The sequence below is a fragment of the Lates calcarifer genome, linkage group LG1, assembly GCF_001640805.2.
Source record: "Lates calcarifer isolate ASB-BC8 linkage group LG1, TLL_Latcal_v3, whole genome shotgun sequence".
NCBI lineage: Eukaryota > Metazoa > Chordata > Actinopteri > Centropomidae > Lates > Lates calcarifer.
This window is the reverse complement of record NC_066833.1, coordinates 20,488,775-20,516,066: the sequence shown is the minus strand read 5'-3', so window position 1 is coordinate 20,516,066 and position 27,292 is coordinate 20,488,775. Positions and strand designations below refer to the sequence as shown.

At 38.4% G+C, this 27,292-nt stretch overlaps 1 protein-coding gene and 2 long non-coding RNA genes across 6 annotated transcripts in view; 2 read left to right on the top strand and 1 right to left on the bottom strand.

Annotated features, from left to right (window-relative positions):
* Positions 1 to 27,292, top strand: part of nck2a (NCK adaptor protein 2a) — a 59,932-nt gene that overhangs the window by 22,973 nt on the left and 9,667 nt on the right. For 3 of the 4 annotated variants that reach the window (XM_018702303.2, XM_018702300.2, XM_018702304.2), the window contains 3 exons: positions 1,678 to 1,919; positions 8,261 to 9,033; positions 10,441 to 12,507. In XM_018702303.2, the coding sequence (XP_018557819.2) occupies positions 1,694 to 1,919; positions 8,261 to 9,033; positions 10,441 to 10,635 (1,194 nt within the window). In that variant the 5' untranslated portion in view covers positions 1,678 to 1,693 and the 3' untranslated portion in view covers positions 10,636 to 12,507. Of the gene's footprint in view, positions 1 to 1,677; positions 1,920 to 8,260; positions 9,034 to 10,440; positions 12,508 to 27,292 lie in introns of those variants that run through there. The other variant, XM_051072003.1, reaches the window with a different exon arrangement.
* On the top strand, positions 14,005 to 25,505 carry LOC127142669 (uncharacterized). The gene is made up of 7 exons (XR_007813632.1): positions 14,005 to 14,196; positions 17,289 to 17,757; positions 18,299 to 18,734; positions 20,002 to 20,470; positions 21,012 to 21,480; positions 23,732 to 24,200; positions 25,419 to 25,505. It is a non-coding gene; the product is annotated as an uncharacterized LOC127142669 (long non-coding RNA).
* The window catches only part of LOC108901006 (uncharacterized), a 36,066-nt gene continuing 34,180 nt past the window's right edge, over positions 25,407 to 27,292 (bottom strand). The window contains exon 5 of the long non-coding RNA XR_007813634.1: positions 25,407 to 25,553. This is a non-coding gene — a long non-coding RNA (uncharacterized LOC108901006). The remainder of the gene's footprint in view (positions 25,554 to 27,292) is intronic.

Genomic DNA, 27,292 nt, shown 5'->3' with positions numbered 1-27,292 from the left:
GCTTTAGTGACGGCAAGCAGAGGCACATTTCACAAATGCAATGCTTTACTCTACAAACTGCTGCACTTGAATTTTTTTGCTGCTTGGGATAGATAGAAAGCTGCTATTTGACACTCCCGTGCAGTTCCACACAACCCTGCTTTTTGTTTGTGACTCTAACTGTAAGAATGTATTCAATAATGACTGTGCCGTCTCTATGGTTGTGGTCTAATTGAAGTGGAATTAACTATCTTCAGTTGAAAAAACAGCCAGTGCTTTAGCATGTCCCCATTTGCATTTCATAAAATGTAGCCTACACAGAGGATATCAATCTTTCCACTAGTAATGGAATCATTTTATATTCTCTAATTTGCTACAGCTACACTTCCAATGAGTCATAATTCTCTTTTGTGGCTATTGTGGTTATCTGTGCTCTGCCCTCTCACAGAATAAAATGTAAATGATAATACAAGTAAATACATACACAATCACCCTGCATCTTAAACGTGTATTACTCCATTTCCCCCCCTCTGTCTAGTCTGTGGAAAACTCTTCACCCACATGCTTTCTGATACACATTTATCAGTGCTGGTTTTTCTTTTAACTGTCTTAACAGAGTTATTCATTCAGAAATATAGTATATGTTATCTATTGAGGACTTAACTTGTTACCATGATTGCAATGTAATTTCATGTAATTTCTCAGCAGTTAAGGGGGTCCAGCAAACCCATGTCAAATCACCTCACCTAAGGCCCAGTGAAATAGAGCATGCAATTGCTCGCTGTCTGTCTCAAAAACTAATAGGCAAGGCTTTGTGTGTGTGTGTGTGTGTGTGTGTGTGTGTGTGTGTGTGTGCATGTGTAAGAGACAGACAGCATGCAGAATGAGCACATAAATTGATTTTAAACTATCTAAGCTGAATGTTGCATTTTATAGCAACAGCGCAGCTGCTGTCCTGAGACCTTTGTGCTTTGTCAAGCTTTCAGCTCCATCCTCTTCAGTTAGACAGACAATTTGAGATTATCATTTTTTGGCCATCATCTTCATTTTAGGATTTATCAGTTTTAGTGTCAATCAAGGTACTGAATATCACTGCTTGAACTAACACTTGGCCTGGTTATTTAATTTAGCCTTGTGATAAACTGAAAACCTGGCCTTAGTGTATCCTGTCTAATGCTCAGTGTGAGCAGGGATAAGCGGTTTAAAAATTGTGTGCGTGGATTGATATGGATTATTTTGTACAAACTTGTCATTTGTCACAGCAATACTGAGCCTATACACATGACCACACACACCTTAAAATTCCCCTGTACATCAGAAATAACAATGCACATACTCATAGGCCTATTTTAATGCCTTGTTCCAGTGTTCATTCCTGTCATTAATTTCGCACAATAGACCCCACACAATAGATTTTGTGGTTTGCATCTTTTAAAATGTGAATCACCTAACAAAATCAAACACAGTATTTCCTAATAATTGATTAATCATTAATCCATCCAAATACCCATGATCAACCTATCTGCCTTCCAGTGGCCATTTGAAGGTATAATAACATCTACAAATGACTCACAGAACCAGTCACAAGTCAATGAGTTTTGAAATGTTTAATCTTACTGAAGCTACTGTTCACCTATGTGTGGCATTTTGTGAGGCGTTACACTCCTTGGCTCACTCTAGTCCCCTTCTACTCCACAGGGGGACTCCATGAAAGATGACAGAGGAGGTGATTGTTGTAGCCAAGTGGGACTACACGGCCCAGCAGGACCAGGAACTTGACATCCATAAAAATGAGCGTCTCTTCCTCCTGGACGACTCAAAGACCTGGTGGCGTGTTCGCAATGCTGCCAACCAAACGGGGTATGTGCCATCGAATTACGTCGAACGCAAGAACAGCCTGAAGAAAGGCTCGCTGGTGAAGAACATCAAAGACACACTGGGTGAGAACAATTTAGTTTCACTCTGCTTAGAAGTTAAAGTCGCCAATGTGTGTAAGTTGTCACTCTGTAGATTATTTTCAGTAAAAGTGGAAAATATCTGCCCTTCCTACTGTGTATTTTGTCCTCCCTGGTGGAGGTGATAATACGTGGTCATAAACAGTGGTCAGTTTGTGTGCAGGCATGTGTGTCAGTCTGCCTCTTCTTACTCTCTCAGAAGTAAGATGATACTCTCACTGTGTCTCTGTCCTCACTGGGAGTTGTCACTGTGCACTCCAGGGATCCTGTTGAGTTGGCTGTTGCTCTCAGCTGTCAGCACACAGTTTCTTCAGTCCCCAGTCATGACTAGAATATATTAGACTGTATATGTAACCATAGCTACCAACATAGAGGGACTGCTGGTGCATATAGTATATACTGCAAGAGTTATTTTTATTTTTCTCAAATTGGGCAAAACCAAAAACACTATAAGCTACTCAAAAACAGAAGGTGAAAATAATCAAGACTTGAAAAGTGGCCCCAAACCATGACAGAGGAAAAATAAAAAGCTTGGTCAGATTCAAATTCTGGCTTTCTTAACCTTTGATCAGAAACTTCCTGGTGGTTCTCTGATTTGAATGTTACTTGTATGATTAGTTAATGAATATACACATTTTCTTCAGTCCAATTTATCCAGATGAATTAAATACGTGTACTGGTGGGACAATCCAAATGATTTAAAGACGTCTGGGAAACTATGATGAGCATTTTTCATTATTTTTTAACGCTATGTGGGTGAGATGATTAACTGGTTTATTTTGAACGTTACTAAGATGATCTATTATTACACATCTTTAATCCATGCATGATCTGAAGATGCATTTACACACTTCATACAAGTTAGTCTAACAGTTATTAAAACACTTAATTAGCAGTTAATGGTGTTGTAGTGTGGTTTACTTACTGTATAAAGTCAGCTTGCAGTGGCTCTCTCACCGGTCATTGAGCAGTGGCTTTAACCTTTTCCCAACACAATTATGTTGTGTGTTGGTAATCTGATATTTTTTGATATTTCCCAGTGTGCTCTTTGCTACAGCTGTCTGGTGGAAAATGTTGCCTCTGAGCCTTCAACTACTGCTTCAGAACAAATCCTGTCATGTAACTCGGGCATTATGAAATTGATTGATTTATTAAGACTGATAGTAAGACATACAGTCTTATAATCAGTTTCTAACAGGCTTTCAAATTTTATGTGATCTAATTCATTTTTAGAATTTTTGGAATTTGGAAATAAGGGCACACAATTATTGAAGCAGCTAATCAGCCACAGAGCTGGTGCCTCTCTGCAGCCACAGAGTACAGATGTGACAGCCAGAGAGTAGCCTCCACAAAATGAGATGGCATCAGTTATAGACTTGTGCTAAACTGAGATGTGTTGGTATATAGCTCACGTCAAGAATGTAGAAATTAATCTAAAAACAATGAGCTTGCTCTACTTTCTTATAGCAGGCATAGAGCGGGAGGAAGAGTAGTGCAGAAATTAATCTGTTTTGACAGTTTTAGCCTAAGCTCTAACTTTTTGTCAGACTGGTGGAGGGACAGAGAGATGCATATTGTGAGAAAACAGAAACATCTGGTGGAAATTCTAACAAGACCTAATGATTAAGAAGTGCAGTTGCAATAAAAATAGTAACTATGTAACCATGTGGCCCTGAAAGGCAGCCGAGGTTGGGGGGGGGGCGTCTGATATGCTGATTTCTCTTGGCTCTGTGGATACCAACCCTCGGGGAAACTCTGCAGCTTTATATGGGCTGGCATGGCACAGCCTGCCACTGTCACCCTCACCAGGGTTCATTGTGTGCAGAGACGACGTGTATCTCCCCCTCACCCCTCTACTTCAATACTGTTCCCATCAGAACCTCTCTGTCACTGTAGATCTCTGCTTTTCTATGATCAGTAGATTGATTAGTGGAGAAATCAGCAGCCTAATGGTCATACTGGAATGATGGATTACCTCTCTGTCCCTGACTATATTACATATTGACTTCAACATTATGGCCTAGTTCCATTTCAGTCTAAGTAGTTTGCTTCCAGCCAGCAGCTCTTCAGTGTTAAAAGCCTGTGAAAATCCAATAGGCGAGAACATTTTCATGATGAGGTGATGAGCAATAGGTGAGGACAGGGGCTAATGGAACTTACTCATACACTTGAATAGAGAATCTGATTGGCTGAGAGCGTGATTTCTTCATCCCATCCGTAGTCTCTGGCTCTTTTTCTCTCCTCTTCTCAGCTCTTCATTACATTGACATTGTGATTATGGACCTAACAGACACACTGTGATTAGTGTTATCTCCAGCTTTTCCTCCTCACTAACTGTGCCTCAGTGTGGTTGTATCATCAACATCCATCCATGCAGAGATGAATTGTAAATGGCGGCATGCTGCTTTGTGTCCCAGTTTCCTCTCACAGGAAATAAAAACACTGATGGGCGAAAGAATTCAGCAAAGGTCCTATTCATTGTTAAAACTGGGGCAGCACTCACCGGTACAACATATTGGCAAGCTAGATTTCCATCTACCTGAATTTTTATATGGCAGCTCTGCTGCTGTGGGTTTGAGAGTGCAGGTTGGATGTGTTGAATGTGAAGTTGTGTAAAGCACTTTGCCCTGTCCTCATATGAAAAAGTGTTATATACCTGCGGTCCAACTTATTTTAAGCTCCATTTCTGGTGCAAACAAGATTCAAGAGGAGGCAAAAACCTGCAGCTGTAAGAAGCTCAAAATGTGGCCTACAGTAGTTCAGTCAGAAAGCTCCTAATAAGGGGTTAGATTTGTGCTAGAGCCTCCAAAATCCTCTGTATAAATGATACAGAGCCTGGCAGGTATTAGGGATTTGCAGAGCCACTTTGATTCCAATATGTTGCATGTCAAACCCCCTTCCCATGCTTTTAGTTGGTCCCCCACACACTGAGATACCTCAACAACTATTGGGTAGACAGGAGATTTTGTACAGACATGTATTGTTCAATTACAATGATTTTGAGGGAAATGTCTCAGAAACTATTGGATAGATTACCATGAAATGCGGCATTGCCATCCACGTTATCCTCAGGATGAAGTGAAGTCTTTTATAACCTTAACTCTCTATCTAGTTCCATCATCGGGTTTAAATCTAGCTGTATTTATAACTAAATACCTGCAAAACTAATGACACATTCACATCACATAAAGGTATATTCTGAAAAAGCAGTAACTTGACGCTTTAAATGTTTTATTCTCGTGCACAGTTTGTGCTGGTTTTGTGTACAAACTTGGCTTTTTTTAGTCCAATTTAAAAACTGATCTCATGGAAAAATATTTTCATTTGTCTCCTTGGGCCTTTTGGCGGGTTTTACACACAGTTATGTGATAAGACATGTGGCTCTTACAGAATATCGAGAACAGAGCGTCACTGCTAGATTTATTTAAAGGGCTACATTCTGTAGCTCATCTGTGATTGACTCAAAGTTCTCTTTTAAATTGCAGCACTCACTGACACAGTGCTAATGCTCCATTTAGGGGCCAGGTTGTGCTTTTTCATTTAGTGCACACACTTAAATGTGTCTGGTGGGTGGGGTGGTATTATGTGGACTCATTTAATACTGTAACTTCCACACTGCCCTCCACTCTAAGCCAGAGAGTGAAGCAATATGCTGCAACATCCAGTCATCGAGGCTTTCATCAACTCACTTCCCTCTGAGTTGAAGTCCTCCGGCGTGAAAGTCTAGTCTCCTTCCACGAGATGAAGAGGTAGGTGAAGGTTTGGAGTGAATGTGTGGGAGGAGAGAATATAGCCCGCTGCTGCTATAACCACCAGGCCAGTGCCTTGAAGTGGAAATGAGTGGAGAAGAAAGGTGTGTGTGTGCATGCGTGCGTTAAGGTGTTTCTGCTTTGTTCACAAGAAATGTGTCTTTGCTGCCTTTCTGTGTGTCTCTACCCCATGGCAGCAACAGTCTATTTTATTTCTCCTAAGGGACCACCTGAAGTAGGCCCAGGAGTCAACCTTTGTCTCTGGCGTACAGCCAGGAGATCCAGAACCCTCCACCACATACACACAGCGATCAGATATGTAGGATACACACTGCTATCCATAAACATGATCTGCTTATTATTCCTGTCTCATCCCTCGTCTTGGCATTTTTGTCAGCTGTGGCCTCTGATGTGCTTGGTCTACTGTTTGTGTGAGAAACAGCTGCCAAGGGACCCCTTGTCTTTCTTCACTGCTCTCCTCCTCCTCTTCCTCCTCCTCTTTCTGCCAACAAGTTTCATGCTACTCTGTGTGAACCCAGCAGTTTTCCAAACAATGTAAATGTACTATTCAGCAGTGACATTTGTGTGGCATTTCAACGGGCTCTGTGGCACAAACTGGGTGATTAGCTGTCAAGAAACTCACTTCAGTCATTAGTGGCACACATGAGCATATGCTGACACCAGCCTCAGCTGTCAAGTAAATGGTTTAAATGTTGTCAACCGCAGAGTGTATCATTATTATTTTAACACAAATTGGAAGAGGAGACCTCCTTGGTTATGTGCAGCTGAGAGACTTTAGAAACTTAAGGTCTCATTGAAGTGTGCAAACACATGTTTAAAGATATGTCTTTGAAAGTACACGAATTGAAAAGTCAGAGACAGGTAAGGCAGGAGCTGACTTTGATCCTGGATCTGCCTGTCATTATCAAGCCCATGATGCCTGCTCCACTTTTCATTCCCTGTCTACACCACCTATTTTCAGCCTTTTGATTAGTATAGATGTGTATACGGTGTGTAGATGGTGTCGACAGAATACCAAGTAGATAATGAGCTTTGATTTCATGCTGTGAGTAAAAGGACTTGTGGCTCTCAGTCGGAGCGGATGTGTGCAACTCAGGGCTAATTCTATTATTAGAAGTATCGATCTGTCCTCAACCACTGAGATTTCTCATGGGATATTCTGTATCCTTTACTTCTAAAGTAGTTTTTTTTTTTTTTTTGGCTTCTCAGAGCGCATGAGTGCAACTTAGAGGCTCAGTGTCCCGCTGACCTACACAGCTTGATGTCCCTGTGGAGCACAGGCCTTTCCCTGTTTTGCAAAAACCTGCTTTCAGTCATCACAGCCTCTCATCGCTGCTTTGTTACCATTGTTCAAGTGGTATAATCAATATTTTTATAATAACAATGGATCAGATGACTACTTGTGTGTGAAAAGGGTCACTTGTAGTGATGAACTCACACAATTATCACCCAACTCTGCAGTTCACCTCAGCCCTATAGAGCTTTTTAGCATCTCTCAGATAATTGTTTTGATGTTACGGCTCACAACTTTACTGTTTTGGTTCATTCTCATCATTGTCATTAAGCTAATGTTCACTACTGTAGCACCGAACACATTAAGTTAGCAACTAGCTGGTGAACATGTAGTGGCTAGAAACCCAGATGTTTCCCTCATAAATTGGTGGAGTGCAAAACAAAGCTGAAAAGAGAGTGAATATTGGACTTGCTTGATAGGCAACTGCTTGCTAACACAACAAGAAGCCACAAGGACTAAGGTGATAATATGTCAAGCAGAGTTTACGCTAGCCTTTTTTTATGGCCAATATGGTTAATATTCCTAAATTCCAACCATATAGAACAAGTACAGGGCATTTGTTTTGATGAGCCATAAAATAGTCTATGTTTAACCAATGATTAAACACAAATGTTATGATCCAACAAATGTTTATTAAAAGTAGTCTGCACAACTTAACTCCTTGAGAGAAGTTTAGTTTGAAATTTAGGGAGTCAAGCCTAGTCACTTGACCTAACATTCAGTGAATCTCTCATTATTGAAACAGCAGAGGCAAAACCAAACCTTTACATAACTAAGTTTCAATTTAAAAGGATAACTATGATATTTTGAACTTGAGCCTTATTTTTACATGTATTTGAATGTAGTGCTGCCCTGATTGGTTAATTTGTTTGTGTTATAGTGTGATCACTCATTTCATTGTACCACACAACACTAACAAACTAATCAACTGAGGCAGTGGTATTCCAGCAGCTCCTGTGATCTGTTTGGTAAAATTACAGTTTTTTGTCAATGGAATCTGGTTATGATAGTGATGTTTCTGGTTAAACAAAAAGAATCTTACACTTAAATGAAAAATTCTGTCTGTCAATATTAGACTATTAATTTGGCATATTTTCACCAGAAACTTTTGTCATTGATATTTTCATCCAACAGACAAGTGGCCTACATGTGATACTGGCCAAAAGTCAACATATGCTGAAAAGATAGAAAAGTCAATGCGAACTGTTTACTAATCTGTTTGTATCTGTCACCACTCTGCTCTGCTTCTCTTCATGCTGCAGGTTTGGGAAAAACTAAGAGGAAGACAAGTGCCCGTGATGCGTCCCCAACACCAAGCTCAGACACAGAGTACCCCTCCAATGGCAGCGGGGGTGGAGGTGTGGGAGGAGGAGCTGCTGAGAGAATCTACGACCTCAACATCCCTGCTGTGGTCAAGTTTGCCTACATGGCAGAGAGGGATGATGAGCTGACCCTGGTCAAGGGCTCCAGGGTCATTGTGATGGAGAAGTGTAGCGACGGCTGGTGGCGGGGCAGCCAGGCAGGCCGTGTGGGCTGGTTTCCCTCCAATTACGTCCAGGAGGAGCTCGGAGGAGCAGATGACAGAGGAGAGGGGGATTCCTCACGGGGTTATGGAGGCTCTCAAGGGACTTTGTTGGCCAATGGGCGCGCAGGCGGCCGTGGTGGAGTGCTCCATTTGGTTCAAACCCTCTACCCCTTCAGCTCTGTAACAGAAGAGGAGCTGAACTTTGAGAAGGGAGAGGTCATGGAGGTGGTGGAGAAGCCTGAAAACGACCCAGAGTGGTGGAGGTGTAAGAACTCACGTGGCATGGTGGGCCTGGTGCCCAAAAACTATGTGATGGTGTTGGATGAGCGGCCTGGCCTGCCCTCCTCTACGTCGGGCTCCCCGCAGAACCGCTTTGTGGTACCGGCACGCTCAGGGAAGTTCGCTGGGAGGGACTGGTACTACGGCAACATCACAAGACACCAGGCTGAGTGTATACTCAATGAGAAAGGAGAGGAGGGTGACTTCCTCATACGAGACAGCGAGTCATCGGTGAGTCTGTGGAGTGAAGTCATGACAGTTGTGAGAAAAAGGGGGCGATTTCAAAATTCCAGCAGAAATTATAATGGTCTTTATAAATAGAAGTTAAAAATTAATTTTTGCATCTTATGGATCAGTATTAATTTTCTAAGAATTAGAAGTTTGATAAATAACCAAGTCAGGGTTTAAGTATTTTTGCTAAAAGTAGTTAATATTTATATATATATTTATGAACTGAATCATTCCTGCTCACGGTGGAGCTACTCTTAAAAAGCAACTTTTAAGTCATCACATGATTATTATGTATGCTCGGAGCAGGAACAGCCAATCAGAAACAAGAATTTAACCCACAGATCACTGTTTAGAAATTAGAAACTAGGGATTGTTTTCATCATCCATTTTTGCAGAGAAGTTTCTAAATTAATCTAGTAATCATTTTGCCTGCAGTGCAAGAAGACATCCTTGTAAGTCTTGTTTTATCTGACCAGTTGTCTAAAACCCAAAGATGACTATTTACAGGATTTACAGTGATATAAAACAGAGAAAAGCAGCAAAACCTCACACTGGAAAAGCTGGATCCTGAGAATTTGGGGCATTTTCCTTGAAAGATTAGTGATTAATCAATTATCAAAAAAGATGATTAATTTTGTCTTGATCAGACAATCAACTAATTATACCAGCTCAATTTATAAGTTGTATGAAATGATTATCTCTTTATCTCTCTTAAATAGCAGTTTGCATTTGAAAGAAATGACAATCCAATACATAATTGTGATTAAATAATTGAACATTGTCTGAAATGAAAACAAAGCTTAACTGGAGCCAGGAGGAAAATCTGCTGCTAATGGATGAAACACATACAATACAATGCAGCATAAACACATAAATATACAGGAGGAAGAATTTAGTGCACAGCGATGGTTGCATGGAAAGAAAACAAAAGCAACAACAAAACAAAATCAATCCAAAAGAAAGCAGCAGTTGCAAACAATAGGCAAACATTTTGAATTACATAAGTTACATGTATTGCTTCAGATAACTTTTTTCATGTTTAATGCTGTGTTCACAAGTCCATCAAAAACAAACAAAACATATTATAGAAGGTTTTCACCTCGCTGCATCTTAAGAGGTCACGAGTTCTTTTTTTTTTTTTTTTAAATCCATTTAAAAAATAATTTTATGAATAGCTTTCATTCCTAACTTTTGGACTAGGAATAAAAGTGAAGGATTTTGACCCTTTCTGTCCAGGTTTCCCATGCTGCAGTTTGATAAATGTGAGCCCAGATTTTTAAATGTGAGAATATACTGCCCCCTGCTGGCAGGAAGAACTCTGTTTCTAAATGTCATGGCATGCGTTCTCTCTGTCATACTCTCATATTTCTAAACAGATCAACAACTCTTTCTCTCTTTATTTTCCAGCCCAGTGATTTCTCAGTGTCCCTGAAGGCAGTGGGTAAGAATAAGCACTTTAAAGTGCAGCTGTCAGATGGAGTGTACTGTATCGGCCAGCGCAGGTTCAACTCCATGGAGGAACTAGTGGAGCATTACAAGAAAGCCCCCATCTTTACCAGCGAACATGGAGAGAAGCTGTACCTGGTCAAAGCGCTGCTGTGATTCACACATCCTCACACCTACACTGGATCTCACACACACACACACACACACACACACACACACACAATACTAACGCCACTCCTTAACTGTCTTAACTCAAGCCTTAGCTCTGAACCCTCTCTCTGCAGTGTCTGTACCACATCCAGATGCTCAATCACTCCTCTTAAGTTTTATCTGTCATCTTCTAGCGGCGACCAGGTCAAACACTTTCTAGCTCTACAACCGAGCAGTCAACCCCATGACTGTGCACTATGACAGCGCATACCCAGCCACTTCCTTCATGTGCAGCACAGTGCATAATGAGCCTCTCTATTCTGGATGTGCTAATGTGCAGTGACCACACTTGCTGCTAACAGAACGCCTGAGGCCTTGTTGGGGGTCAAGCTCTCCTCCTGATGTCATACATAATGCCCACTTACTACCACGCATATTGTAGGTTACACCATTGCTCTTAATCCGCACAGAGGAACAGACATGTAACAGTTTAAAGAAGACTCAAACTTCTGAGGGACCTTAGTCTGGTGTTGTCCTGTCAAATTGCTAGCCATTGTTTTATTTTGTTCATTTGTTGTTGTTTTAAATACCTGTTCCTGAGTTGACTTTTTGTTAATTTAGAGTTAATTTAAATTCCTCTCTGGAGGTTTGAATCATTGCTCTTTCAAACAGTGACTTCACAAAGTGACCAGAATCACTCTCTTGCCTTTTACTCTCCTCTACTTTAATTTTCACCATTCCTCTACATGATTTCTCTCCCCCATTTGAATTTGTGTCTGCTGTGAGTTTTTCAGATTCCCCCTTGTTTCTGTCTCCACAGACCCAGTCATTATTAGTGATGTTATTGAAAAATCTGGATACAGTACTTTCTGTAATACTTCAAAAAGGCAGTGGGGGGTGGGGGAGTGTTGATGCAATAGGGGAGAACTCTGAATTCCTGTGGAGTTTGAATGTTTATCAATGTAACCAAATGTGCCACCCTGTACCCATACTACTGGCTCCAGGTCTGCACCGCACTCTCACCATACTTGGCATTCATTCATAGCTCTATGCTCATGCTTTATATTATGAACATGTTCTCCAGGATGTGTCTGTATGTACATGAGGATACTGACTGAGGAATAATAAAAAACCTCTTTGGCAACACTTTTGAAAAAATACACTTGGTCTGCTCCAGCTCCTGTGAATGAACGCAGTTAGAAAAAGTACTTCTCCAGGTGTAGTATTTGTCAAAGATAATTATATCTTGTGATTACAGAGAATTTTGTCTTTTACACAAAAAATCTATACAATTTAGTGATTGACTAGGACCCCAAAAGTACTAGGGAACTAGGGAACTAGGGAACTCTACATTTATGAATCACACATTTAAAAATACTAGTTATTAGTTTATGAAGCCAGTCCAGCAACGCCTATTGGCCGTTTGCTTAACCCCTCTTCTGAACAGCAACTGTCCAGCTGTAGCTGGGCTTGAAACTAGGCACAGCAGGTGCATAGCAGTCGTAACTGAGGGATGTGGGGCTTAACGGACGGTCAGTTCCTAAAAACTGTCATCTTTCACTGTCAAGAAACCAAATATACCGTCTGGTTTATAATGAAAATGATTCTAGTCCTACCAAACATTGTCCTGTTTATTTTCTTTTGCTATGTGCATTTGTTTACCAATGGAAGTGTTGATCATGGGGTCCTCAGCTTTTATATATATCTGAATGTTATTGAGCATTGTTATTTAATTCTTGTCTCCACTGTATGTATATATTCAAAATAAGATGAGGTGCATATATGAATCGTTAAGATCCAACTATGGTACTGTATCACCGACAACGTGATGAGAATTGAAACACTTTTGTTCAATAAAAATTTTTGAAGAATACTAAATTACATGTTGAAATGTGTGACTGGTTAACAGCTTAACTATCTCATGTTAATTAGAGGTGCTTGAGCACCATGATGCTATTCTCTTGAGGGAAAGCTTTCTTAACAGTAAAGCCACAATTTTTGCATTCTTTTTATGTGTAAGACACTTTTGTTCTAGGTGTGTTACATTTAGCAATTCAGGGTGCAGTGTACTCAAGGACACGTTGACATGTGGAGGAGCCACAGATGTAGTGCTGGCAGCAACCAGTGCTGCATTTAATAGCCAATATGCTCCAACACCTGAGCTTGCTGACCAATCTGTCATCTAAATCTTTTTACTTTTTCAACCCAAGAAGACAAAAAGCAGCTACCACACCTGAACACACCTGAAGGGACAGAAGTAACCACTTTTCTTTTGTTGTTATTTGTCTGGCAAGAATTCAGTACATAATACATAGGCTAATGTTTCGATCAGTTTATGCAGCCATAGTCTAACTGATCTTTGACATCACCTAAGAGAAAATGTTTCTGTCAACTTTTTCCTATGACCAAAACAATACCAAATGCATTTTCCTCATTCATATACCTTTATCTTAAACAGCAACATATTTACTAACAGTATTACATAGCTCATGACCATATAGAGATGTAAAGGACAAGATGCTGCAACGTGCAAAGCACGCCTATAAATGAATCTGGGCTAAATTATACATACAACTTAAAATACAATTTTGTGCGATTCTATCATTGTCAAAGTTCCATTAACACACTTTCCCTCTCTGGTCTATGGGGAAGAGATATAGATATTTAATTAGCTAATTGAACACAAATGTGGGCGATGGAGGAGAAGATGATCAGCATCCGCAGGAATTTTAGGTGGTGGTACTGTAGGTCCCACTTCATTACCAGCACCAACTCCACCCATGAGCTTCTCCATGATGAGTATTTACTGCACTAAGACAATTTAAGTCTTGAATAAATAAATAAATGTGGTTGTTTTGAATAGACAACAGACTTAATAAACTAAAAAGGTGAGATACTGCACAGATCTCCTAAACTACCACATATAAGGTAAATGATTTACGAATTTAAAATACCCTGAACAAAGACTGTTATGGTGGGAGTTATGAAAAATCACCTACAGTGTTATATCCCTGAATTTTGATTAGGCTAATATATTGGTAAAAAGGCACAATCAAATTTGAGACCAAAGACTGACAAGTGACTGATAAATGCAACGTGACTTTTGTGGACTTTGAAAAGTTTAACAAAGATTAAAACTCGATTGCTTAAAATATAAAATAGAAAGAGTGATAATTGACTGTTTATAGCTGGAGGTGTCCTGTCAACAATTTTACAGGCGTCTTTTTTACAATGGCGGCCTATGGGGAAAATGCTTTTTGGCCCGCAGGGGATTTTTCGTTGCAGCACCGCGAGCAGCCACTGGGGAAAAATGCTGCAAGGCTGAGCGTTGGCACCGTGTGGCTTCGTGTCGTCATCGGTCATGACCTTGTAGGAGGAGCTCCGAGAGGCGGAGAAACAAAGTCGGAAAGCAGACTAAAACCGAGGTCTGAAGTGTTGCCTCGGTTTGTAAGTACTGTTAGAAAACTTAAATACCGAAGAAGCCTGGATACTAAAATAAGCTTTGGAGCCGCTTTTTTTTGGTGAACACGAGTGAGGCTGGACGCTGAATACACCTACAACGCGAAGGTAAGGCAAACTAGCTAGGTGCTAGCTTTAGCATTTCCGTTGGCAGCGAGCGTTAGCATTAGCCTTCTCTTTTTTGGCATCTAATGACCTTAATTCCATTTTCAGTCGTTTGTGTTTGTGTTTCCGCGACTGTGGCGTCCCCGACATGACTTGAGGACCCCTAATGTGGACGGGTGAAAACATAACGAGCTCTTGGACGGCAGCGTTAGCATTAGCAGTGAATGGGTCTTTTTTCCCTTTTTGTCGTCGTCTTTATTTGCGTGGGTTAAAGTGTGAGTGTGTTTCTATGACTATAGCGTCCCTGGCATGAGTTGTGGACACCTTACTGAGGCCAGGTAACTGTTTAGTAGTCTGTATGTCTGATTATCATGTCCTTGTGATCATTTTGCGCCTATGCTTGGCAATTTTACATTTATCGCCAGCTTCTTTGTTTCTGTGAACTCAGTTATGTTAAATTCAAGCTTGAGGCTTAACTCTCAAGTTTGAGCCGCAAACATTTTAGTTACTTTGTTGTTGGTTCTTAAGGACGTGTTAATTTTTCTTGTCATATGTGACAATAAACAGTCCATTTTCTGAAACACTCCACTAATATTTGGAGAATGTTCTGGTTCAGCTATAATGATTAGGCGTGTGATGATACACTCTGCTCGCGAGAACGAGATGAGATTTTAAGACCATTTTAAAGAATCTTCAATGATGTAACTGGAAATATTCTTTTATTTGACTGAAAGTCACAAAATGCCAAACAATGCTGGTGCATTTTAAAATGTCTCATGTGAGTTGTTCATAAGGATGTTAATTTTAACTGCTGGTCAGAGGGTGATTTTAAAAATATCTTTACAGTATATAATGACCAGTTCTACATTTATTTAATCAAAAACAACACAAAACAAAGACATTTTAAGTACGTGTTATTAAGAAGAAGGTTGAAATGTGACATAATGATTCTGTATGTGGCCGTCTGTGGTGGAAGAAATACTCAGACTTTATACTGAAGTAAAACAAACAACACTAGTTAAAATCCTGCATTCAAAAACTGACTTAACTGATAGTGTTTATTATTGTGCAGTTCACAGGAACATACATGATTACTTCAGTGATTAGTTGGTAGACACACAATTAATAATCATTTTACTTCTTCACAAATATTTGTTGTTGTTGGTTCCTCAGGAGGTGATGACAGTCAACTGTTCATTTCCTGAAACAGCCTCTAATGTTTGTTAAATGTTGTGGTTCAGCTGTCACGTTGAATATTTCTCTGTGTTTTCATGGTTAAACTGTTGATGAGGAATAGGTAGTAGTGTACTGATCATGTTCCTTTGTATGTTTCTCTTTGATTTCCTCCAGGTGTCACCACTTCGTCCACCACATGGTCCACAATCACAGAGATGTCGTCCACGATCGCTGAGACATGGTCCATGATCGGAGAGACACTGTTGAGGATGAGGGAGACATCGTCCACGATCAGAGACGCTGTCCATGATCGCAGAGACCTTGTCAAAGATGAGAGAGATGTTGTCCGTGATCAGAGACATTGTCCCATGCTTCGTAGAGACCTTGCGATAGAATCGGCGGAGACGGGGGTCACCGATTTGATGGCATTGCCCGCGATCGTGGAGACATTGTCGATGATCACAGAGACAGCGTCTATGATCTCAGAGACATCGTCCACGATCACAAAGGCATTGTCCACGATCACAGAGACTTTGTCCATAATCGCAGAGACACTGTCCGCGATCACAGAGACGTAGTCCACGATCGCAGAGAATCTTCATACAATGAAGAAGTTCTTTGAGACCAGGACAGAGGCCTCCAGGTAATTCACAAACAGCTTTACATCAACTGTCCAACACAGAGCACTGACATTAAATTGTTTATGTTCTGTATTGAGTATATCAGTAAAGCGTAATAGTAGAATTAATCAGCAATATAAAAATAATGTATAAGTAACATGTATTAATAGAAGTAATGTAAAAGTAATTAGCAATATCAGAAGTAAGATGTAACTGTCAAACTAATCTGTTACTAGATGCAGTTTGTAATAGTAAACATTTTCTGTAAATTTAGATGTAATATGTAAAAAGAAAAGTATAATGTAATGGTAAACGTAATCTTATATTAGAGGTAACAGTAAAAGTAATCTAATATAAAAGCAATGCAGAAGTAATAGTAATCCAAAATAGAAGCAAAATGTCACATTACAGTAAGACATCAAAAATGTCACAGTACAGTATGTGGTCCAAAATGTCAAATGCCACACTATAGTAAAGCATCAAAAATGTCATAGTAAGGTATAAAAATGTCAAATGTTATTGTTAAGGATCAATCAAAATAGGACTGAAAAATATCTTGACTTCAGTTTGATTGCACATGATCAGAAAATATTAATTATGTGTATGTGCTAGACATACTAGACTACACTGTGCAAAACAATATCAATTCTACAAATAAAATCTTGGAGTGAGTTGTTCATCAGTGTGTTAATTGTAACTGTTGGTCAGAGGGTTATTTTAAAAATATCTTTACAGTTTATGACGACCAGTTCTACACTTAATTACTCAAAATTTTTCACATAAGCAGTTGTTAAGACTTCTATAAATTTGGTTGTTATTCATTAAGCAAAAACAACACAAAACAAAGACATTTTAAGTACGTGTTATTAAGAAGAAGGTTGAAATGTGACATAATGATTCTGTATGTGGCCGTCCGTGGTGGAAGAAATACTCAGACTTTATACTGAAGTAAAACAAACAACACTAGTTAAAATCCTGCATTCAAAAACTGACTTAACTGATAGTGTTTATTATTGTGCAGTTCACAGGAACATACATGATTACTTCAGTGATTAGTTGGTAGACACACAATTAATAATCATTTTACTTCTTCACAAATATTTGTTGTTGTTGGTTCCTCAGGAGGTGATGACAGTCAACTGTTCATTTCCTGAAACAGCCTCTAATGTTTGTTAAATGTTGTGGTTCAGCTGTCACGTTGAATATTTCTCTGTGTTTTCATGGTTAAACTGTTGATGAGGAATAGGTAGTAGTGTACTGATCATGTTCCTTTGTATGTTTCTCTTTGATTTCCTCCAGGTGTCACCACTTCGTCCACCACATGGTCCACAATCACAGAGATGTCGTCCACGATCGCTGAGACATGGTCCATGATCGGAGAGACACTGTTGAGGATGAGGGAGACATCGTCCACGATCAGAGACGCTGTCCATGATCGCAGAGACCTTGTCAAAGATGAGAGAGACGTTGTCCGTGATCAGAGACATTGTCCCATGCTTCGTAGAGACCTTGCGATAGAATCGGCGGAGACGGGGGTCACCGATTTGACGGCATTGCCCGCGATCGTGGAGACATTGTCGATGATCACAGAGACAGCGTCTATGATCTCAGAGACATCGTCCACGATCACAAAGGCATTGTCCACGATCACAGAGACTTTGTCCATAATCTCAGAGACACTGTCCGCGATCACAGAGACGTAGTCCACGATCGCAGAGAATCTTCATACAATGAAGAAGTTCTTTGAGACCAGGACAGAGGCCTCCGGGTAATTCACAAACAGCTTTACATCAACTGTCCAACACCGGGCACTGACATTGTTTATGTTCAGTATTCAGTATATCAGAAAAGTGTAATAATAAAAGTAATCTGATATATAAAAAAGAATGTATAAGTAATCTGTATTAATAGATGTAATGTAGATATAATTAGCAAGATCAGAAGTAAGATGTGATAGTCACAGTAATCTGTTACTAGATGTAGTAACAACCAAAAAAGTTATGCATGTAGAAGTAATATGTAATGGTAAAAGTAATCTAATATTAGAAGGTAACAGTAAAAGTAATCTGTAACATAAAAGCAATGCAGAGGTAATAGTAAACCAAAATAAAAGTTAAAATGTCATGTTATAGTAAGGCATCAAGAATGTTATAAAAATGTCACAGTGTGTAAAAATGTTTTCTGAAATGTTGTGGTTCAGCTGTCACGTTGAATATTTCTCTGTGTTTTCATGGTTAAACTGTTGATGAGGAATAGGTAGTAGTGTACTGATCATGTTCCTTTGTATGTTTCTCTTTGATTTACTCCAGGTGTCATCACTTGGTCCACGGTCGCCGAGACATCGTCCACAGTCGGAGAGACAATGTTGAGGATGAGGGAGACATCGTCCACGATCAGAGACGCTGTCCATGATCGCAGAGACCTTGTCAAAGATGAGAGAGACGTTGTCCGTGATCAGAGACATTGTCCCATGCTTCGTAGAGACCTTGCGATAGAATCGGCGGAGACGGGGGTCACCGATTTGACGGCATTGCCCGCGATCGTGGAGACATTGTCAATGATCACAGAGACAGCGTCTATGATCTCAGAGACATCGTCCACGATCACAAAGGCATTGTCCACGATCACAGAGACTTTGTCCATAATCTCAGAGACACTGTCCGCGATCACAGAGACGTAGTCCACGATCGCAGAGAATCTTCATACAATGAAGAAGTTCTTTGAGACTAGGACAGAGGCCTCCAGGTAATTCACAAACAGCTTTACATCAACTGTCCAACACAGAGCACTGACATTAAATTGTTTATGTTCTGTATTGAGTATATCAGTAAAGCGTAATAGTAGAATTAATCAGCAATATAAAAATAATGTATAAGTAACATGTATTAATAGAAGTAATGTAAAAGTAATTAGCAATATCAGAAGTAAGATGTAACTGTCAAACTAATCTGTTACTAGATGCAGTTTGTAATAGTAAACATTTTCTGTAAATTTAGATGTAATATGTAAAAAGAAAAGTATAATGTAATGGTAAACGTAATCTTATATTAGAGGTAACAGTAAAAGTAATCTAATATAAAAGCAATGCAGAAGTAATCGTAATCCAAAATAGAAGCAAAATGTCACATTACAGTAAGACATCAAAAATGTCACAGTACAGTATGTGGTCCAAAATGTCAAATGCCACACTATAGTAAAGCATCAAAAATGTCATAGTAAGGTATAAAAATGTCAAATGTTATTGTTAAGGATCAGTCAAAATAGGACTGAAAAATATCTTGACTTCAGTTTGATTGCACATGATCAGAAAATATTAATTATGTGTATGTGCTAGACATACTAGACTACACTGTGCAAAACAATATCAATTCTACAAATAAAATCTTGGAGTGAGTTGTTCATCAGTGTGTTAATTGTAACTGTTGGTCAGAGGGTTATTTTAAAAATATCTTTACAGTTTATGACGACCAGTTCTACACTTAATTACTCAAAATTTTTCACATAAGCAGTTGTTAAGACTTCTATAAATTTGGTTGTTATTCATTAAGCAAAAACAACACAAAACAAAGACATTTTAAGTACGTGTTATTAAGAAGAAGGTTGAAATGTGACATAATGATTCTGTATGTGGCCATCCGTGGTGGAAGAAATACTCAGACTTTATACTGAAGTAAAACAAACAACACTAGTTAAAATCCTGCATTCAAAAACTGATAGTGTTTATTATTGTGCAGTTCACAGGAACATACATGATTACTTCAGTGATTAGTTGGTAGACACACAATTAATAATCATTTTACTTCTTCACAAATATTTGTTGTTGTTGGTTCCTCAGGAGGTGATGACAGTCAACTGTTCATTTCCTGAAACAGTCTCTAATGTTTGTTAAATGTTGTGGTTCAGCTGTCACGTTGAATATTTCTCTGTGTTTTCATGGTTAAACTGTTGATGAGGAATAGGTAGTAGTGTACTGATCATGTTCCTTTGTATGTTTCTCTTTGATTTCCTCCAGGTGTCACCACTTCGTCCACCACATGGTCCACAATCACAGAGATGTCGTCCACGATCGCTGAGACATGGTCCATGATCGGAGAGACACTGTTGAGGATGAGGGAGACATCGTCCACGATCAGAGACGCTGTCCATGATCGCAGAGACCTTGTCAAAGATGAGAGAGACGTTGTTCGTGATCAGAGACATTGTCCCATGCTTCGTAGAGACCTTGCGATAGAATCGGCGGAGACGGGGGTCACCGATTTGACGGCATTGCCCGCGATCGTGGAGACATTGTCGATGATCACAGAGACAGCGTCTATGATCTCAGAGACATCGTCCACGATCACAAAGGCATTGTCCACGATCACAGAGACTTTGTCCATAATCTCAGAGACACTGTCCGCGATCACAGAGACGTAGTCCACGATCGCAGAGAATCTTCATACAATGAAGAAGTTCTTTGAGACCAGGACAGAGGCCTCCGGGTAATTCACAAACAGCTTTACATCAACTGTCCAACACCGGGCACTGACATTGTTTATGTTCAGTATTCAGTATATCAGAAAAGTGTAATAATAAAAGTAATCTGATATATAAAAAAGAATGTATAAGTAATCTGTATTAATAGATGTAATGTAGATATAATTAGCAAGATCAGAAGTAAGATGTGATAGTCACAGTAATCTGTTACTAGATGTAGTAACAACCAAAAAAGTTATGCATGTAGAAGTAATATGTAATGGTAAAAGTAATCTAATATTAGAGGGTAACAGTAAAAGTAATCTGTAACATAAAAGCAATGCAGCGGTAATAGTAAACCAAAATAAAAGTTAAAATGTCATGTTATAGTAAGGCATCAAGAATGTTATAAAAATGTCACAGTGTGTAAAAATGTTTTCTGAAATGTTGTGGTTCAGCTGTCACGTTGAATATTTCTCTGTGTTTTCATGGTTAAACTGTTGATGAGGAATAGGTAGTAGTGTACTGATCATGTTCCTTTGTATGTTTCTCTTTGATTTCCTCCAGGTGTCACCACTTCGTCCACCACATGGTCCACAATCACAGAGATGTCGTCCACGATCGCTGAGACATGGTCCATGATCGGAGAGACACTGTTGAGGATGAGGGAGACATCGTCCACGATCAGAGACGCTGTCCATGATCGCAGAGACCTTGTCAAAGATGAGAGAGACGTTGTTCGTGATCAGAGACATTGTCCCATGCTTCGTAGAGACCTTGCGATAGAATCGGCGGAGACGGGGGTCACCGATTTGACGGCATTGCCCGCGATCGTGGAGACATTGTCGATGATCACAGAGACAGCGTCTATGATCTCAGAGACATCGTCCACGATCACAAAGGCATTGTCCACGATCACAGAGACTTTGTCCATAATCTCAGAGACACTGTCCGCGATCACAGAGACGTAGTCCACGATCGCAGAGAATCTTCATACAATGAAGAAGTTCTTTGAGACCAGGACAGAGGCCTCCGGGTAATTCACAAACAGCTTTACATCAACTGTCCAACACCGGGCACTGACATTGTTTATGTTCAGTATTCAGTATATCAGAAAAGTGTAATAATAAAAGTAATCTGATATATAAAAAAGAATGTATAAGTAATCTGTATTAATAGATGTAATGTAGATATAATTAGCAAGATCAGAAGTAAGATGTGATAGTCACAGTAATCTGTTACTAGATGTAGTAACAACCAAAAAAGTTATGCATGTAGAAGTAATATGTAATGGTAAAAGTAATCTAATATTAGAGGGTAACAGTAAAAGTAATCTGTAACATAAAAGCAATGCAGCGGTAATAGTAAACCAAAATAAAAGTTAAAATGTCATGTTATAGTAAGGCATCAAGAATGTTATAAAAATGTCACAGTGTGTAAAAATGTTTTCTGAAATGTTGTGGTTCAGCTGTCACGTTGAATATTTCTCTGTGTTTTCATGGTTAAACTGTTGATGAGGAATAGGTAGTAGTGTACTGATCATGTTCCTTTGTATGTTTCTCTTTGATTTACTCCAGGTGTCATCACTTGGTCCACGGTCGCCGAGACATCGTCCACAGTCGGAGAGACAATGTTGAGGATGAGGGAGACATCGTCCACGATCAGAGACGCTGTCCATGATCGCAGAGACCTTGTCAAAGATGAGAGAGACGTTGTCCGTGATCAGAGACATTGTCCCATGCTTCGTAGAGACCTTGCGATAGAATCGGCGGAGACGGGGGTCACCGATTTGACGGCATTGCCCGCGATCGTGGAGACATTGTCGATGATCACAGAGACAGCGTCTATGATCTCAGAGACATCGTCCACGATCACAAAGGCATTGTCCACGATCACAGAGACTTTGTCCATAATCTCAGAGACACTGTCCGCGATCACAGAGATGTAGTCCACGATCGCAGAGAATCTTCATACAATGAAGAAGTTCTTTGAGACTAGGACAGAGGCCTCCAGGTAATTCACAAACAGCTTTACATCAACTGTCCAACACAGAGCACTGACATTAAATTGTTTATGTTCTGTATTGAGTATATCAGTAAAGCGTAATAGTAGAATTAATCAGCAATATAAAAATAATGTATAAGTAACATGTATTAATAGAAGTAATGTAAAAGTAATTAGCAATATCAGAAGTAAGATGTAACTGTCAAACTAATCTGTTACTAGATGCAGTTTGTAATAGTAAACATTTTCTGTAAATTTAGATGTAATATGTAAAAAGAAAAGTATAATGTAATGGTAAACGTAATCTTATATTAGAGGTAACAGTAAAAGTAATCTAATATAAAAGCAATGCAGAAGTAATAGTAATCCAAAATAGAAGCAAAATGTCACATTACAGTAAGACATCAAAAATGTCACAGTACAGTATGTGGTCCAAAATGTCAAATGCCACACTATAGTAAAGCATCAAAAATGTCATAGTAAGGTATAAAAATGTCAAATGTTATTGTTAAGGATCAGTCAAAATAGGACTGAAAAATATCTTGACTTCAGTTTGATTGCACATGATCAGAAAATATTAATTATGTGTATGTGCTAGACATACTAGACTACACTGTGCAAAACAATATCAATTCTACAAATAAAATCTTGGAGTGAGTTGTTCATCAGTGTGTTAATTGTAACTGTTGGTCAGAGGGTTATTTTAAAAATATCTTTACAGTTTATGACGACCAGTTCTACACTTAATTACTCAAAATTTTTCACATAAGCAGTTGTTAAGACTTCTATAAATTTGGTTGTTATTCATTAAGCAAAAACAACACAAAACAAAGACATTTTAAGTACGTGTTATTAAGAAGAAGGTTGAAATGTGACATAATGATTCTGTATGTGGCCATCCGTGGTGGAAGAAATACTCAGACTTTATACTGAAGTAAAACAAACAACACTAGTTAAAATCCTGCATTCAAAAACTGACTTAACTGATAGTGTTTATTATTGTGCAGTTCACAGGAACATACATGATTACTTCAGTGATTAGTTGGTAGACACACAATTAATAATCATTTTACTTCTTCACAAATATTTGTTGTTGTTGGTTCCTCAGGAGGTGATGACAGTCAACTGTTCATTTCCTAAAACAGCCTCTAATGTTTGTTAAATGTTGTGGTTCAGCTGTCACGTTGAATATTTCTCTGTGTTTTCATGGTTACTGTTGATGAGGAATAGGTAGTAGTGTACTGATCATGTTCCTTTGTATGTTTCTCTTTGATTTCCTCCAGGTGTCACCACTTCGTCCACCACATGGTCCACAATCACAGAGATGTCGTCCACGATCGCTGAGACATGGTCCATGATCGGAGAGACACTGTTGAGGATGAGGGAGACATCGTCCACGATCAGAGACGCTGTCCATGATCGCAGAGACCTTGTCAAAGATGAGAGAGACGTTGTCCGTGATCAGAGACATTGTCCCATGCTTCGTAGAGACCTTGCGATAGAATCGGCGGAGACGGGGGTCACCGATTTGACGGCATTGCCCGCGATCGTGGAGACATTGTCGATGATCACAGAGACAGCGTCTATGATCTCAGAGACATCGTCCACGATCACAAAGGCATTGTCCACGATCACAGAGACTTTGTCCATAATCTCAGAGACACTGTCCGCGATCACAGAGACGTAGTCCACGATCGCAGAGAATCTTCATACAATGAAGAAGTTCTTTGAGACTAGGACAGAGGCCTCCAGGTAATTCACAAACAGCTTTACATCAACTGTCCAACACAGAGCACTGACATTAAATTGTTTATGTTCTGTATTGAGTATATCAGTAAAGCGTAATAGTAGAATTAATCAGCAATATAAAAATAATGTATAAGTAACATGTATTAATAGAAGTAATGTAAAAGTAATTAGCAATATCAGAAGTAAGATGTAACTGTCAAACTAATCTGTTACTAGATGCAGTTTGTAATAGTAAACATTTTCTGTAAATTTAGATGTAATATGTAAAAAGAAAAGTATAATGTAATGGTAAACGTAATCTTATATTAGAGGTAACAGTAAAAGTAATCTAATATAAAAGCAATGCAGAAGTAATAGTAATCCAAAATAGAAGCAAAATGTCACATTACAGTAAGACATCAAAAATGTCACAGTACAGTATGTGGTCCAAAATGTCAAATGCCACACTATAGTAAAGCATCAAAAATGTCATAGTAAGGTATAAAAATGTCAAATGATCAGCTTAACTTCAGTTTGATCCCACATGATCAGAAATTCTTAGTTATGTGTATGTGCTAGACACACTAGACTACACCATACAAAACTATCAATTCTACAAATAAAATATTGGAGTGAGTTGTTCATGAGTGTGTTAATTTTAACTGTTGGTCAGGGGGTGATTTTAAAAATATCTTTACAGTTTATAATGACCAGTTCTACACTTACTTACTTTTTTCACTTATTTCCTATTAAGATCTTTGTATATTTGGTTGTTATTCGTTAAATGAAAACAACACAAAACAAAGACATTTTAAATATGTGTTATTAAGAAGAAGGTTGAAATGTGAAATAATGATTCTGTATGTGAACGTCTGTGGTGGAAGAAATACTCAGATTTTTTACTGAAGTTTAATAAACAACACTAGTTAAAATCCTGCATTCAAAAATTAACTGATAGTGTTTATTATTCTTGTGCCGTTCACAGTAACAGACATTGCTTGATAGTCACACAATCAATAATCATTTGACTTTTTCCCAAATATTTGTTGTTGTTGGTTCTTCAGGAGGTGATGACAGTCAACTGTTGGATTTTCTGAAACAGCCTCTAATGTTCGTTAAATGTTGTGGTTCAGCTGTAATGTTGAATATTTATCTGCGTTTTCATGGTTAAACTGTTGATGAGGAATAGGTAGTAGTGTATTGATCATTTTCCTTTGTATGTTTCTCTTTGATTTCCTCTAGGTGTCACCACTTCATCCATGACATTGTCCATGATCGATGAGATGTTGTCCACTATCACAGACTGTCTTCATACAATGACGTTCTTTGAGACCAGGACAGAAGACTCCAGGTAATCCACGAGCATTTTAACATCAACTGTCCAACACAGAGCCATTGACATTCAATTTTTTATGTTCAGCATTCAGTAAATTAGAAAAGGGCAATAATAAAAGTAATCTGGAATATAAAAATAATCTTTAAGTAAATTGTATTAATAGAAGTAATGTAAAAGAAATTAGCAATGTCAGAAGTAAGATGTAATAGACTAATCTGTTACTCGATGTAGTTTGGAACAGTAAAGGTTATCTGTATATTTATAATTAATACGTATTAAGCAAAGTATTATGTAATATTAGAGGTAACAGTAAAACTAATGTGATATAACAGCAATACAGAAAAAAGAGTACTCCAAAATAGAAGTAAAAATTCAATTCAATTTTATTTATATAGCGCCATATCACAACAAAAGTCATCTCAAGGCACTTTTCATATAGAGCAGGTCTAGACCATACTCTTTAAAATAGGTATTTACAGAGAGAGACCCAACAAATCCCACCATGAGCAAGCACTAGGCGACAGTGGTAAGGAAAAACTTCCATTTAAGAGGCAGAAACCTCGAGCAGAACCGGACTCAGGGTGGAAAAATGTCTCTTATACTAAAACATCAAGAATGCACAGTGTAGTGAAGCATTAAAAAATAGTATGTCGTCAAAAATCATGAAAAAATGTCAGTATAGTATGTCGTCAAAAATGATGGAAAAATGTCATAGTATAGTATGTCGTCAACAATCATGAAAAAAAGTCATAGTATAGTATGTCGTCAAAAATGATGGAAAAATGTCATAGTATAGTATGTCATCCAAAATCATGAAAAAATGTCATTGTATAGTATGTCATCAAAAATCTTGAAAAAAAGTCTGTATAGTATGTCGTCAAAGATGGTAAAAAAGTCATATTATAGTATGTTGTCAAAAATCATGAAAAAATGTCAGTATACTAAATGGTCAAAAATCATGAAAAAATGTCATAGTATAGTATGTCGTCAAAAGTCATGAAAAAATGTCATAGTATAGTATGGTGTCAAAAATCATGGAAAAATGTCATAGTATAGTATGTCATCCAAAATCATGACAAAATGTCATAGTATAGTATGGTGTCAAAAATCATGAAAAAAATGTCATTGTATAGTATGTTGTCAAAAATCATGAAAAAATGTCATAGTATGTCATCAAAAATCTTGGAAAAAAGTCTGTATAGTATGTCGTCAAAAACGGTCAAAAAATGTCATTGAGTAGTATGACGCCAAAAATCATGAAAAAATGTCATAGTATAGTATGGCGTCAAAAATCGTGAAAAAATGTCATAGTATAGTATGTTGTCAAAAATCGTGAAAAAAATGTCATAGTATAGTATGGGGTCAAAAATCGTGAAAAAATGTCAGTATAGTATAGGGTCAAAAACGGTCAAAAAATGTCATTGTATAGTATGTTGTCAAAAATGATGGAAAAATGTCATAGTATAATATGTCGTCAACAATCATGAAAAAAATGTCATAGTATAGTATGGTGTCAAAAATCATGACAAAATGTCATAGTATGTCATCAAAAAATCTTGAAAAAAAGTCTGTATAGTATGTCGTCAAAAACGGTCAAAAAATGTCATAGTGTAGGTATGTCATCAAAAATCTTGAAAAAAAAATCATAGTATAGTATGGTCAAAAATCATGAAAAAAAATAAGTCATAAATGTATATAGTATGTCGTCTTCATGAAGTATTATAGTATGTCGTCAAAAATCATGGAAAAATGTCATAGTATAGTATGATGTCATAAATCA